Source organism: Vanessa cardui, chromosome 8 (assembly GCF_905220365.1).
Source record: "Vanessa cardui chromosome 8, ilVanCard2.1, whole genome shotgun sequence".
Taxonomy (NCBI): Eukaryota; Metazoa; Arthropoda; class Insecta; order Lepidoptera; family Nymphalidae; genus Vanessa; species Vanessa cardui.
This window is the reverse complement of record NC_061130.1, coordinates 8,388,242-8,404,149: the sequence shown is the minus strand read 5'-3', so window position 1 is coordinate 8,404,149 and position 15,908 is coordinate 8,388,242. Positions and strand designations below refer to the sequence as shown.

General features: G+C 30.7%; 1 protein-coding gene and 1 long non-coding RNA gene across 3 annotated transcripts; one reads left to right on the top strand and one right to left on the bottom strand.

Annotated features, from left to right (window-relative positions):
• Nucleotides 1-166: 166 nt before the first annotated feature.
• On the bottom strand, nucleotides 167-4,070 carry LOC124531980. Of its 2 annotated transcripts, none has more exons than XR_006966618.1 (4): nucleotides 3,920-4,070; nucleotides 1,878-2,021; nucleotides 951-1,082; nucleotides 167-400 (listed from the first exon to the last, which is right to left on the bottom strand). XR_006966618.1 is itself a non-coding variant. In XM_047106584.1 (4 exons), exons 1-4 carry the CDS (start codon nucleotides 2,621-2,623, stop codon nucleotides 227-229), a joined length of 534 nt encoding a protein of 177 aa, XP_046962540.1. In that variant the 5' UTR covers nucleotides 2,624-2,987; the 3' UTR covers nucleotides 167-226. The 2 variants fall into 2 exon arrangements, 1 of the variants encoding a protein (XP_046962540.1); XM_047106584.1 differs by lacking the exon at nucleotides 3,920-4,070 and adding an exon at nucleotides 2,540-2,987.
• A 10,311-nt stretch (nucleotides 4,071-14,381) lies between these two features.
• Nucleotides 14,382-15,901, top strand: LOC124531998. Its single transcript, XR_006966619.1, has 3 exons — nucleotides 14,382-14,542; nucleotides 14,707-14,872; nucleotides 15,694-15,901. It is a non-coding gene; the product is annotated as an uncharacterized LOC124531998 (long non-coding RNA).
• Nucleotides 15,902-15,908: the final 7 nt, after the last annotated feature.

Sequence of the window (15,908 nt, the reverse complement as noted above, 5' to 3'; positions counted from 1 at the left end):
TAAACCTAGGACTTGAGATAAAACGAATTAGGAAATTTTCGGTAGTGTAAAATAAATTATACTATTTCTTTTTATTGATTTTGAGTCATAAAAGCATTATTAATTTATTAGATTGAAATTAACATTAATTATCTATAAAATGTGTAGCATTATTTAATCAATAGAGCTTAAGTAATTGATCACAAGTATTTAATAGAGTTTTTCTGTGTTCCAAGTGCCGATTACATCATTTTGTCTGTTTTTTCTTCTTAGGAGATAAGGAAACTTCGGCAACTGTGCACGAGAAGTTGCATTCATCGTTGTAAAATATAGACTTAAAGGTTATATTTCCATATAAAAACATTCCTCCATAGTACTTTTTCGCTACTTCATCAATATCAACATTTAGAACTTGATATGACTGAAAAAAGGGTTATTTTACATTAGTAACGTTATTGCAAGATTATATGTAGAAAGAAGACAGATAAGGAGGCTATCTTTCAGGCGAATATCAGTGCTAAAATTACAGCGTCAGACTATGTCTAATATGTACATATCTTATTCAAATCTTTGGAATTATAGATATAAGATATAAATAGGTGTAATGTCATGAATGTGATCTAATACAAATACTTAAACCATATTTGCGATAGATTGTGCAAGAATAGTCTATAAGTAAATGATTGAAATCAAAAACTTAATATTATAAGATGATTAGATATAGTTATTTCCTGGTACTCATAGCCCATAGGTGGTAAGGATTGAACTACATATCACTAGGTCGCCGTATTATTGACGGAAATATCGGGAATTGTATACGGTAAACTGACTATAAGAATCATAGCGAAGATTTAGTCTTAATCCTTTCGTTTTACTTGAATCTTTAATTTAAAATATTAAAATGTCGGTTGTGTCCAATACCCATAAAATATTTGATTAAAACAAAATTATGTCATACAACATCTTCTTACCTTCATAAATAAACAATTTTGCGTAATGTTGAATACGCTCTGAAATATTGTCTTCATGAAGAGGTGGTCGCATGGATTTTTCATCTGCAGTCTCACGAGTGGTTTGTTGTTTATCATTGATACAATTTTTCCCTATTTAAAAATAAGAAGTTAATAAAATATTTGTCCATCTAAACAATTTTGGGTCTAATCAATTATTAATCGTTGTTATTCTAAATTATGATATCCAATATTATATGAAAAAAAGCAAGCTAAAATTGTTGACAATATTACAGAAAAAATGGGTTTACACCTTTAAAAACACATGTTCACATTAAGGACGTCAGATGAATTTATCGTAGCATAAAACATCTTTTCTATTTTAAATCATACTTCAAAACCATGAAATAAAATTCAACTATTATAATAAAGTAGCTGTTGCTCGCGTGAAAATTGCTTATATTACCTACCTGAAATTTCAAATCCTATTTCACCCCCTCAGGGACAGAATTTCCAAAATTCGTTCTTTAGTGGTTATGTGTCTATTCAATAAAACAATCCTACTCACCAAATATCAAGGCTCGTGATGATGAATCTACGTTATGGTGATCTCCATATGCATAAATTATGTTTATAATTAACTTAAAAGCGAAAACCATCGTGGGGACTTCTATGACGCTTTATCTAACAAACTTTAGTTGAACAGCGTGGCACTACAAACTCTAAACTTTTAATTTTTTTATGATGTAGATTGACGAAGTACCAAATGGGCTACCATTGTCAAACTGCCACCAACCTTGAAAGCTAAGGTTTTATAAGAAGGGAACATTACTGCTGCTACTGAACGAAGCTGATCTGTTTACGTGTATACAGTTTACTCTTACTGGTTACAGAAAATAATCAAATAATAAAGGAATAGTTTAATCTTATCTGTATGTAATATATTACCCGGTTAATGGTGGCGTTTTTCTTAATTTCGAAGTTTAATATTAAATTCGTTTCATTGTGTATTCTTGATGTTATGTTGGTGCAGTCAATTCTCTTTGGGCCCTTGCAGATATGAAAATTTATGATTTTCAGTGTGAATTCACCCTGTTGCATGAGACGTCAATTAATACTTATTATATTAAGCATGATATAACACATAAACATTAATTAATACTTAAGAAAAGGGGGAGAGTTAACTGGTCGGCTTAAAAATTAAAACAAAAATAATGAAAATTGCCTATTTGATGATATTTGATTTTGATTTATTTGATTTAATAAGTTGCTAATTTGTAAACAAATGTAAATGTGATTTACTTATTTAGAATTGTTGATTTTTTTGTGTAGTATTTAATATACATATTTATTTGTCATTAAACCACCCATAGGCGCGTGACACATTTTAATAAATGTCAAAAACGTTAAAAAACTTTATTCACCGACGACATATATTTTAGTTACTTTGCATCATTTATTTAAAGTTTCAATGTATGTATGTATATATATCATTAATAGCTTTTTTAAATATAGGAAGTAAGGTAGAGTGTCTGTTACAATTGTTTAGTTTTAATAGTTTTTTTTTAGTTGTTATAATTGTTTTTTTTATAGGTATACATAAAACTTACATAGTTTTTTGGCGTTTCGTGAGCAGTTAAATAAATCACTTGAATAATGATAAAAACATGACAAATGACAACGTGTCTCAACATGTTTAGTGTTTTTATGAAATGAATAAAATTTTCGCCGTTTGAAAAAATATGTTTAGATCAAAATCTTATCATATCATGTTAAATTTCCCGTGACTAAACTACAATTTGGCTATTATTATAATGAAGTCTAGTTACGCGTAATTTTAATAAATGCTTTTTGCACTGTTCTGTAATTTTAGCTGTTGTAAGAACTACTCGAAATTGGTCGGTTGGTGAAATAATTACCATTGGAATATAAGCATAACCGAGGAGAAAAATGTATTTTTAGTCACGATTTTAGCTTCAAAGGCCTCAACAACAATGTGCATGTGTGCACAAGTATAGTGGCGTTCTTAATTCACTCTAACATAATCCAATGAGATAGCAAGTCCGACGCCGGAATGAGTGTAGGCACAGCTCTAATGGTCTTATTTGCTCTCTGAGGAACACAATAATCCAACTATAGATGCTATGCTTCACCTGATAACGATAGTGTATAAGAATGAATCAATTACTGTATATTTTTACAATTGACAGTGTTTCTTTTTTATGTTATGTTACGTTTCTAAAAAAAAAAAAATTTTTGAAAAGATAGAATTTATTATTATTAATTATCTTTGCAATGGTGGATATACCAAGAATTCTCTGATGCAACATACAACGAGGCGTGCAAAAAAGATCGACATACAAATTTACCTATACAATAAAACTCAAATTAGACTGACGTCGAGTGTACTATAACTGTCAAAATTGATGTTAAAAGTCAATTATGGACTTTAATAATTATATTTACTAAACAGTACTGAATTGATGAAATGTAGAAAAATAATTACTAATGGTGACTCACATTGCTAGTCTTACTTTAAAATTCAGTAGTCTAGGTATCGTAATAGCAGCAGCGTTTCTATGGGCTACTGCAAATGTGGAGTCTAGGCCCAAGAATAGAGATGAACAAACACTAATAGGAGGAGCTCTATGGTCTCAAACTCAGATTCCAATAGGGCTTATTATATCTATGGTCGTTGATGACGAACTATATTTGTTTTTACATGCTTATTTACAATTTGCTGGCTTTTTAATACTATGTGCAACTGGTGTCATGTTAGTGAGTATTCAATTCCATAAGTGGAGGTTGTATAGTAAAGTAGCTTGTAAATATTTTACTGCTGGGCTATGACCTTAGTGGATATTACAGTTTTTCCGTGGACAAATGCCAGTTTTCTCACGATATTTATCTACTCTATAGAACGAGACAAATCAAATACACCTTAAGCAAATATGACATACCTACCTAAATGCGTGTATGTTAGAACTTACCCTTTACAATTTCCCAAGGATGAAAGTTGGAAAAAGATAATAGTGTTGTACCTTCGTCATAATCATTGTCACTATTTATTTTATATTTAAAATAATATAAAATTTATTAATAATAATAAAAAATAAAATAATGCGTCCCATATTACGTGTCTTTATTCACTGAACCGTAAAATTGTGTAGCAACATATAAAAATTATGTTTATCGATAAAATGAATTATGAGTGGGTTCTACTCAAGGCCGGCTAAATGTAAATATTAAATATTTGGTGATAATATATTGCTCGTTTCAGATTACACTTGAATGTAAAAAACTCAAAAAACGCCCATCAAGAATTTCAATAACTTCTATACCGCACCCGAGGTTGTCGTTCGACAAGACGTACTTTAGCATTGGAGTGTTGGCACAATTAGCAGCTTTTTTGACCCTAGCCGATTTTATACTGATTCTAATAAAATAAATAACAATTGATTCAAATAAAATAGTTGTGTGATAATTCAATATTTCTGTAATTAATTATTAAAACTAGTGGTAGATTAAACCTTAGGCATATATTTTGTATAAGTTCCACTTTTGAACGCTCTTCCTTTGAAAACGTTTGGATTTTCTTCAAATATAGTTTGATACATTGAGATTGGTATAATACAGATGAGAAACAATTTTATCCAGCACACGCAGGGTTCTTCATTCCCATATCCAAATGAGAAATTTCAATCTTCAAAAATTGCACCTAAATAAAATAAAATTGGCGTTTTAGATATGTACATGTCTGTAATGATGATTCATGATTCCATTAATTTTAGATAAAAGTTACTAGTGATTGAGATACGGCCCTCAATACAGTATATTTGTATATTGTTTACTGAATGGTGTTGCGATATTATAATACGATACAATTACAATGATTGTTATTTGTTGGACAATTAATGTTTAACAAACATGAACTAAAAGGATCATTGACGAGTGTTTTAATCGTGGGAGCACTTAAAGCTATACTATGAATGTAATATATTTTATAGGTATTACTTTAGCTATATTAAATTACTGAATGAAGGAAATTGTATCTAGTTATAAAAAAAAAACCTTCATTTAGATTATAAAAACTTGTTATGAGATTAAATAAGCCAGAGATAAATTTTTATAAATAAAAAAAAACCGCCTTCAAAAATTAACTAAAAAGAAAAAAATAATCAGTTACATCCATATCCAATTTACGATTTTTTAATCACCTCTCAAAGTCGGTGCCAACATTGCTATATATGCATATAGGTACATAATACATACATAAAAAAACTAAATCTTTTTTTTTGTTGTATAGATTACACCATTAGACAAACCTTACTATCGATACAAATTAAATGATTTCAATATAGGAATTTATTTACTTTGTTGGCACCGCCTTCAAAAGGTGATTAAAAAATCGTAAATTGGATATGGATGTAACTGATTATTTTTTTCTTTTTAGTTAATTTTTGAAGGCGGTTTTTTTTTATTTATAAAAATTTATTTACTGCTTTTCAGTGTTGTTTTGTTATTTATAATTACAATTGGTAGTGTTTGTCATTCACTTTAATGCCGTTAATCATTGAGGAGTTCTCCTGGTAGTCCACCATCAGCTAGACTTCTTCATAGGCATGTTTACTAACATCAATTGCTTGACGACTATCTTAAAGAAATAGAACTAAGCCCGTAAAATAGTTACTTACTAATAGGTTCTGATTACTAGTTGTGGTCTTCATCATCAGTTCCACTTCATCAGATGTCACTTTTCGTGAGCATATAACCAAGGCACTTTGAATAAAACCGAAATCACTATAGGTGTGCCTATAAAATTTGAGGAGTTCCCTCGATTTCTCCAGGATCCCATCATCAGATCCTGATCCAGGAGATCAGGAACAATGGGACCACCTGTAAAACATGCCCTTTCAAACAAAAAAAGAATTGTCAAAATCGGCCCAGCCATCTTCGAGTAATTCGGTAACATACATAAAAAATAAAAAAAAAAAAAAAAAAAAAAGGCCCCGACGAATTGAGAACCTCCTCCTTTTTTTGAAGTCGGTTAAAAAGTTTGAGGTAAACATAAAAAGATAGAAAGATATAAATAGATAGTTAGGAAATAACATTTAATATATCTTTAATCATCTTAGAATGTGGTGGATTGTTGTTTTTATAATTATATATAAAGAGTTCAATTATTGGTTTGTTATAATAGCACTAGCTATCTAGTGATAACAGGCAATTAGCTCCAGAACAAAGCACTTATTCCAAATATGCCTTTAGGATAGTAAGTATAATATTGATTGTTAAGTGTTATTTATACATTAAACATAAATCGCATTTGAATCGGGTAAGTTTTCATTAATCATTTCTATTGGAAATTTATTAAACACAACGAAACCATTGTATTGTAAATATAGATAATTGCAATTAATAAATTTATTATGTACCTGCCTACATATATTAAATTGCGTTAAGCACTCGGATAACATGACTATCTGAAAGATATGTAGGAGGTTTGATATTTCGCCGAAATGAGTCCGCAAGAGGCTTCTTTTTACCCTTGTTGGAGTTAATTTCTTAATATGAAATTTATATTACAAATTGTAACAGTGCTTGGATAGTCATCGGTATGTAAAATCGAAATATCTCCCTTTCTTCTTCATTCCTTTCCAAGTTGTAAGATTCAAATGTTTGTTAATGATGAACTTAATACTTGATTAATATATATTTATTTTGTTTCCAGCATAATTATCACCGGGCTTTTGGCTTTTGGAGCCTATTGGACTTCAAAATACATAATGACTTCACCGGAGGCAACGACCTTATCATCCCATAATAATATAAGCACGCTAGTGAAACCTAATATTTGAAGTATAATGTTTGATTCACAATTAATGGATGGACGATACGTTAATTGAAGCATACATTATATCAGGAATTTAGTATTTTATTTAATAATTTAACTATCCTTAAATTGTCTCTTAACTCGTCATCAGATACCACTCTCATCACATATTCTACCGCCTAACTACAATGCTCAGTATTTTTGTGTTCCAATTTGAAAGGGTGAGTGTCTCTACAGCCACGAGTTACATAACGTGTTGGTTTATTGGTAAATGGTACAACACACTTCTATCAACTTCTGTGTTTGTGCAACTTAGCAGCGCAAACCAAAGTCCGTGTATTGGAAAAGTCATTCACGAAAGTTGAAAGTCTATATGTATGTCTGCGTTTTATTTGGGCCAAAGTAATTTATTAGTGAATTATTATTAATTGATTTAATTTCTATTTTTTATGGTATAGGTTCGCAGACGAGCATATGGGCCACCTGATGGTAAGTGGTCACCATCACCCATAAACAACGACGCTGTAAGAAATATTAACTATTCCTTACATCGTCAATGTGCCACCAACTTTGGGAACTAAGATGTTATGATAGCACAAGGTGCCTGTAGTTATACTGGCTCACTCACCCTTCAAACCGGAACACAACAATACTGAGTACTGTTATTTGACGGTAGAATAACTGATGAGTGGGTGGTACCTACCCAGACGGGCATGCACAAAGCCACGTACTACTAGGCTACCACCAAGAAAAATGAATGAAATATCCGAGGCAATACATAGTCCGTATTTTGATTTAGACTTGTAAGTCTGCAGAGATGTTTGTATGGCAAAAATCTGTGCCAAGTCTGTTTAATGGACCTAACATAATCGAGTATTTTTTATGTAAAATATAGTTAATGTTTCTTACAGAGCCAATGTCTATGGTGACGACAAGCAATTACCATAATGTTCCTCATTTTTCTGCCTGTATTTTGTAAATATGTAATTAATAAATGAAAAACATTATTAGTAGCACAACGTTATTAGTACTAAGACTAGACTTCATTCTATCAGTTTTTGACTTACCAAAATCGATATTTTGGACCAGTGTTACGGCCTGGCCACGGGGATTAGCAATGCAAACGGCGAAGCGAATGGCAAATCGACAATTCGAGCGGCACCGTTTGCAGGTCACGGGACAGTGACGTTCGCCGCCGCGGCCAGTAAGGAAGTCCGATGGCGAAATATCTTTATCGAAATTATCTCGATATTGCTTAGAAAGTAATCGTTTTATGGTACAAGAACTAATATTTGGAAGTGATTGTGGAATAGATGATTTCAATGAAAATCGGGGTATAGACGGAGAATAACTTATTCCCGATATTGTCCCGTGGCCAGGCTATTACATAGCTGCTCGCTTATAAAACTAAACTTGAATAAAGTTTATTTTGAGTTTTTGTTAACAATAAAACTTATCTAGTGATTACATCTAAAATAAACATATTTTATCTAACGATCTTGTGTATTTATTTGATAAGTAGTTCCTATTAATCTTATCAAGCATTTAACAATAGATTGTCATATTATTAGGCCGTTATCATTTTACTATGGCTATTGAACTATTATTAGAGTTTTTGTGACAAAATGTATGGTTATGGTTTCCTGTTTCCTATCATATAATGCATTATTAATAGCATTAATACATTTTACTAATCTACATAACATTTTACTAATCTCACCTGCCGACTATTGTTTATCGTAATGGGAAGAAATGGCCAATCTGCATAATTTTTAGTGTGTCATTTCAAATGAAATGTTTTGTAATTTATTGGAAATCGAAAATTAAACGAATAACAACAACAGCCTGTAAATTTCCACTGCTGGGCTAGAGGCCTCCTCTCCCTTTGAGGAGAAGGTTTGGAACATATTCCACCACGCTGTTCCAATGCGGGTTGGTGGAATGCACATGTGGCAGAATTTCTGATATGAAATTTGTCACATGCAGGTTTCCTCACGATGTTTTCCTTCACCGCTGAGCACGAGATGAATTATAAAGACAAATTAAGCACATGAAACAGCGGTGCTTGCCTGGGTTTGAACCCGCAATCATCGGTTAAGATGCACGCGTTCTAACCACTGGGCCATCTCGACTCACAAACGAATAACCTTTTGTTTTATTAATCGTCAGTTGATCGATAGGTAATGAATCTAAGCTTATGCATTGGATTAAAATTTGTTTAATTCTTATACAAAATATTTGGCAAATGTTTCCTTACAATTTTCTCTTTCACGGCCGAGCATAAGATCAATTACAAACGAACTGTGATGACTGTCTTTGGTGAAATCTAGGAATTATGGGTTAAAATTCACGTGTACAGCCACAGGATCACCTTGGCTCTTCGGGCTTAAATAGCATTTAAAAGGGCGTATAATCGTTTAAAGGTATAATTAAGTCATGTCGTAGGATTGTACAACACGTTCAATTTGCTAATCAAATTTCATCTCGGATAACGCATGTCATTGTTCTCTTTATAAAAGAGTAAGGATTTGATTTAATGATGGGGATTTCTTTTTTCTCAAATTAACAAAACTTTTTGTCCTCTCGTGTAATTGGTGTCATTTCTCATGATTTCATTTTTATTATTTGAATATACTCAAGTTTTTCCAGACCTAATCACAATTTTAATTGGAATATTACTGAACAGCTGATTAAAATGTTAAAAACTTAGTTAATATTTGTGAAATATTTACCTTCGAACAGCTACCTTTTATTTTATATTCAATAAAATTGAAAATATGAATTTAAGGGTTATTTTTATTGTAAAAAATCGAAATTATTAGAATGGCTTTATGTGGAAAAGCCTTTACTACTACCTTACTTTACATGGAAATTATGAGGTTTTGAAAAGAATCAATCAATTATTAGAAGATTCAAGCACTTTCAGTTTCAGTTAGCAGTGTCAAGATTATTACCAAGGACTGTAAAATGGCCTTTGGATTGTAGGTAATAATAATTAAATAGTTAAAATAAGTGACGTATAATAATATTATTTAATTTCCAAGTTTGCTAGTGACCTTCGTGTTAGCGTTTGGTGCATACTGGGCAACGAAGTACACTCTGATGCCCATGGATGTTGTGACGAACCACACTCTACCAATAACGACTACAACAGCAAAGCCAACTACGGAGGAACCACCAAGGGAACCGACTACAAATGATCCGTATTTCGACGAACTCACCACACCTACATTTTCATTTAGAAATCGTGGTTTCGTTCTAATTTAATAGAATTAAATAAATAGAGACGTTTGTACGAATACGGTATTTCATATAAAAACTGTATAAACCTACGCTGACTAGTAATAGCCGATTTGAATATAACTTTCGTTTTAAGGGAAAGCATAAAATTTATGATTTCTCATTATTTAAATTATGTTTTTTTATACTGAATGCAACATAGTGTCGATATTTTCTGGAATATGTATATGGTGGTGTGGCCAACACTAACTGTTGATAAGCGTTGGTAATAAGTACATTTCAAAATGGTGTCGTTGAAGAACATTTTGAGTATATATAATAATATATATGTATTTGAAGTTTCAAAATATATTTTTTATATAAACTGATTGCATCCAGGTGTTCATTGCACTTTAGATGGGTATTTTGCCTAAACCGAATCGATAGTTAGCCCGTTTTAACTCCGATAATATCAAGGTTACTAAAAAACGCTTAAAACAGTAATCTATCTTGTTTGAAACCGCAAAAGATAAACAATAAGATCCGTATTTATCGTAATAATATTGTATGTGATAAATTATTGTATTATATCAATCACTAACAAAATATCTATTTGTTTTGTGTAATTAGATAACTAAAATTAAATAAAAGTATATATTTTATATTTATATCTTTTATTTTTTGTATATATTTTGAGAAATAAATGTCCGTGCACTTACAATCTACGAATATAATACACAACCCTCATACTAATCTAATTTATAACTAATAAGGATATTGCATAAACAAATATCACTGCTCTAAGTGGGTAGGAAGTTTTTTTATAAAGTGTTTTCAAATTGGATGATTACGTTAGGTTAGGTTAGGTCGGTCAGTCTTGTATATTCCTTCCATTAGGTAAAATATTTTAAGTGCTATTTAGAAAAACTGCGAGGTGCGTGTGTATATTTTTTTAACAAAGTTTCCATGGGTCAGAATTTTATCTTCTTTGAAGTACTCTAATTCGATGAAGCACTTGTGTAGAAACTTAGAATAGCTTGACACGAAACTATCGAACAAGATTTCCTATGAGTTTACGGTTTTGTTCGAAACTAGAAACTTAATACTTGATACGTTACTTTTCACGCTCTACAATTTAGGTCATTGTTTTTTTTCCCAAACGTTATTTTACTTGAATACAACGATCAAATCACAGAAGGGTGGAGTGGCAAAATATTACTCTCACCGTGCTTTCTTTGCCTGATTTGTTTGTAAATTTAGTTTTCTTACAAATAATCATGATTTTTGTCAAAGACTCTATTAAAAACGATTTACCGATTTTAAGAATTATCAAATAAAAAACTTTGGTTCACTTTACCTGGTAAATTACAAAATCGTACACTTCCTTGTTATTCTTAAACAAACAGTTAAAAGTATGGACTGTTTCAATAATATTCTTTATTTAGAATTTGCCATTCATTCAATATAGAGCTATATTTTTAGAATCGTTGGATTATGACTATTATAGCTGGAACGTGAGTTATAATTAATTATGCATTTATGAAAAACTTAAAAGTCTTTCTAATTTATAATTAAATTTTTTAAACAAACAATAACATTTTAAAAATACTTAAAATCAATCATCGTCATCGTCACCATTCCCTTACCTATCGCATTAACTTTGTCGATTCAGTTTCATATATTTAACTAAATAAAGCATATTTTAATTAATTAAAATATATTCAAAACAAAATTATATAGAAGACGAAAAAGCGTAAAGATAACATTAGTTGACTTCCATACCGGTCATATTATATATAGAAATTATTAAAGTATCATAATGTTTCGCTAATCTTCGGAAAGAGTAATTACGGAGCTGCCTCCCGGTTCTTCTCGGTAGAATCTGCACTCCGAACCAGTGACATCTTTACTTTATATTGTTTTATAAAAGACAATTGCAAAGTGCTTGTAAAAGAATACTAAAAAAAAGATTTGTTTTTAGCTCGGCATAGTGTCTTTTGCCTTTGATGTCTCTCCATTAATATTTTAATTACTGATTCCTTCACCATTCCACCCTTCACTAATTCCATCTATTTATTGATCATCTTCTAATAGATATTCATTTAATACTTAACATTCTTCTCGACATTACTTATCCATATCATGACAATCGATTTCCGCTCAGCTATTCTCTTGAGGAAACGTATTATATTTCCTCTTATATTACATTCAACTTTTATATCGATTCTTGTCTCGATAACTTATTGTAATTATTAAATATTTATTAACATTCAAGATAATTATTTACACTGCCAAAAAAGGTCTCAAGTATGGTAGCAACATTTTTCCTTTATATCGTAATTTTCCGATACTCTGAGCACAATATGCATCACCTCCTTTCTGTCTGGGAATGGCTGGTAGGCTATTTATTTATTATTTATTAGTAGTTTTATGACAATAAAACGGATAGAAATGTACTTAAAGTAGAAAATTCTAAACGTCAAAAATGAAACGTCTTTATTAATAAATATGCATTATATACAATGGAAGTGGAATATTTATATATATTACTTCCTTAATTACTTTGGTACAGATTTAATTGATACAACGTTTCTTTTCAGATTTCTTATAACAGGAGCTCTTATGGTTACCCTTTATTTAGGCATGAAATATTTAATGAAGATGGATAGAGAAGTTAATGATATACCCATGGCAAATTTTACAGGCTTGGATATATTTAATAGTGTTTCGTGAAATGTCTGCCTTATTCAACTATTGAATTAAATGTAATAAGTGTGTTTTAATTTATTAAATATAATGTAAGGATTTTCAGTGCCTATTTAATTTTTTATACTTCATGCTATCCTTGAGGGAAAAAGATCTTCTAAAGGAGAAGAGGGCTTGGTATTTAGTAATGACAATTCTAGTCTGTCACAATCTATTACGTAATAGCTCTACTATTTATATAACATAAAACGTTCGAAATAATTTGAAGCTGTGTTTTTGTTGTTTTACTAACGTTTTCTCCTTTTTAGTGTAATGTTATGTGATTAGCACTTTTAATTTTTCCACGTGGCTTACCCACGCTTTGGCTCTAATGACCTACCATGAAAAATACGAATGCGTATATTTTCCATGCGAATACCAAGTTGCTATCCATATGCTACGTATCTGATCGGATAGACCGATTTTGATGATTATTTTGCGATATTTTTTTGACTGTATTATGATATTTATCTAGTAATATTTTAAATTAGACATATTGGTTAGTGTGGTATCATCTTATGGGTATGTAATGCGGAGGAATGAGGAACATATTGTGAGGAAGGCCTTGAGCATGGATGTGGATGGATATAGAGGTAGAGTACGACCAAGGAAACGATGGATGGTTTGTGTGAAAGACTATATGGTTAGAAAGAATGTTACTTATGAGATGACGTCTAACAGAGAAGTATGGAAGGAGAAGACATGCTGCGCCGACCCCAAATACAATTGGGATAAGGGCAGGAGGATGATGGTACGTGAAGCTGCGATTGATTTTTTTTTTTGCAAAATAAATTTAAGTTCAACAGTATGAAGTCGCAATAGGCAACTAGTTATTATTATTAATTGTAAACGTAAACCTAAATATTTATCAGTTAAACGTTATGTTGAAACTCATAATAAACATTTAATTTCTTCAACCTTGTTGTTTACACTGGTAGCGTCATCTAATACAATAGGCTCTGTGTTTATTATGCTTTTAATATTTAGACGACTAATCTACAGTTGTGATTGAGATATTGACCGTGATAGAAATAGGCTAGGAAAATATTTGCAATACGTGTTTAAATGAACAGATTTTTTTTAAAATAATTTTATCCAAAATGGGAGCGGGATTGTAAGTTTATAAATACAATTATAGTAGCTAATTGTAAGTTACATTTAAGACTATTTTTCTAATTTTTTATTTTTCAAACCTTGATTGATTTCATTGCTCTTTTTATCAGACCTAACACAAAGTACATTACGTACACAGGCCGTAATGAATACAATATCTTAATTAAATTAACTTTGTTCCTTTAACTAAACGAATTTTAGGTACAATTGATATAACATCTTAATTCACAAAGTTGGTAGCGCACTGGTGTTGGTGATAGTGTAAGGAATGGTCAATATTTCTTACAACTCCTATGTCTATGAGTGGTTATGGACACTTATATTTTATCCTTTACATTATTTTACGTCATAATCTATTTTATCAGACATTCTCAATTAATAACTTAAAAAAATTGTAATGGTTTCGGGTAGATTTAGCATTCGTAAAATTATTCTGACCACGAATTATTTAAAACACAGATTATGAACATTTTTACAGAGAATATTGCACAATAATTTTTGATAAGATATATTTTGTTTTCATTACGGATTAAAGTCACGAAGTCAACTGCAAATTAACAAAAACAATTATTATTGTTGTTTGCATATATAATTAATTAAACTCCAAGAGAAACTTCGACTCAAAAATGTATCCACAAATTTAAAATTACCTCGTTGTTGCTTTCCGCTGCAATGTTGCCATGATAAAGATTGAAAAACTCAGGTATTTTACCTCATCACATTCAAAGTCATATTCTTTATCGATTATCAAGCAAAAGTTCATTGTATTAGTAGAGGTCATCTTTGTACCTATATATATTAAGATCACATTTTAATATGATCAAATAACAACATTCCAGTTTCCATGAATGTATGTGTGTATTTCAGTGTGCTTATATTAGGCGCTGTTGCTTTTTCTGCATTTTGGACTACAAAATTTTTATTGGACATCTATTCGGCATCAAAAACGAATAATGTTGTAGTACAGAATATGACACTTCCTAAGTATAACGGAGAATTTGTTGAATACACTGAATAATTTAAATTATCGAAGGTATGTTTATCTAATAAAAAGATTCCTTTGCTTCTCTACTTCTGGCATTTGTTGGTATACTAAGTTGTTTGGCTATAGATCAAGAGCTCTCGGATTCAAATAGGCTGACATTTAAATTAAAAAAAAAGATGCAAGGCACTGCTACAATTCCGAGGCTTTTGATATAAGCTATAATAAGCTAGGCGTGAATCTGCGCTTCTGTTCTTTAAGAGGAAATACACTTATGTATTATATTCTCTCTTACGTAGTAGACCAAAAATTTAAATTTAATTAATAAGATAGTATATTAATTATAATAGCTAAATACATACCAGTGAAATTGACTCACCAAAACATTATTTATAAGAAACGAAATTATGTAATGACCAAAAGATCATTTAATTCTAGACACTCGGTAGTCAAATTGTCAAAACTGTATTGGTTATATTTGACAATTTGGTACCATGAACACGTATACATTTTAGAATTTTAATTTATTTTTAAACATATATAAATAATTATAGGTGTAATATCTATCAATCTATATTTTAATATTAGGTATAAATGTGAAAGTAACTTTGTCTGCCTGTTAGTCCGTCGCTCTTTCAATCAAAACCAAACAGCTGAACCGAATTTGAAATTTGGTGTGGAACAAACTTGAATTCCTAGGAAGAACATAGTCTAACACATGTCAATCACCCTTTAATGCGAGCGAAGCCGCGGGCTTCTGCTAGTTTGTGATAATTCAATAATTTTGTTAAACAAATTGATTAACTTAGACATTTTCATAATATAACAGTTTCGAGTTAATATGGCTAATAATTATTTGTGCTTCATTTCAGATTCCTGTTAACTGGCGTTTTAGCGTTTGGTCTATATTTGATTACCGAAAAAATAAGGATTCATTTCGTCAAGTTTTCTGAAGACGAATATATGGGTAATTCAGATGACATGGTTGTGCAATGGATTACGAATAGTTCAAGTTTCGGTGTAAATGAATACAAATTTATTTCAAATGATGGAAGTACTTAAGATTATGTAATTAATAAAATATGAT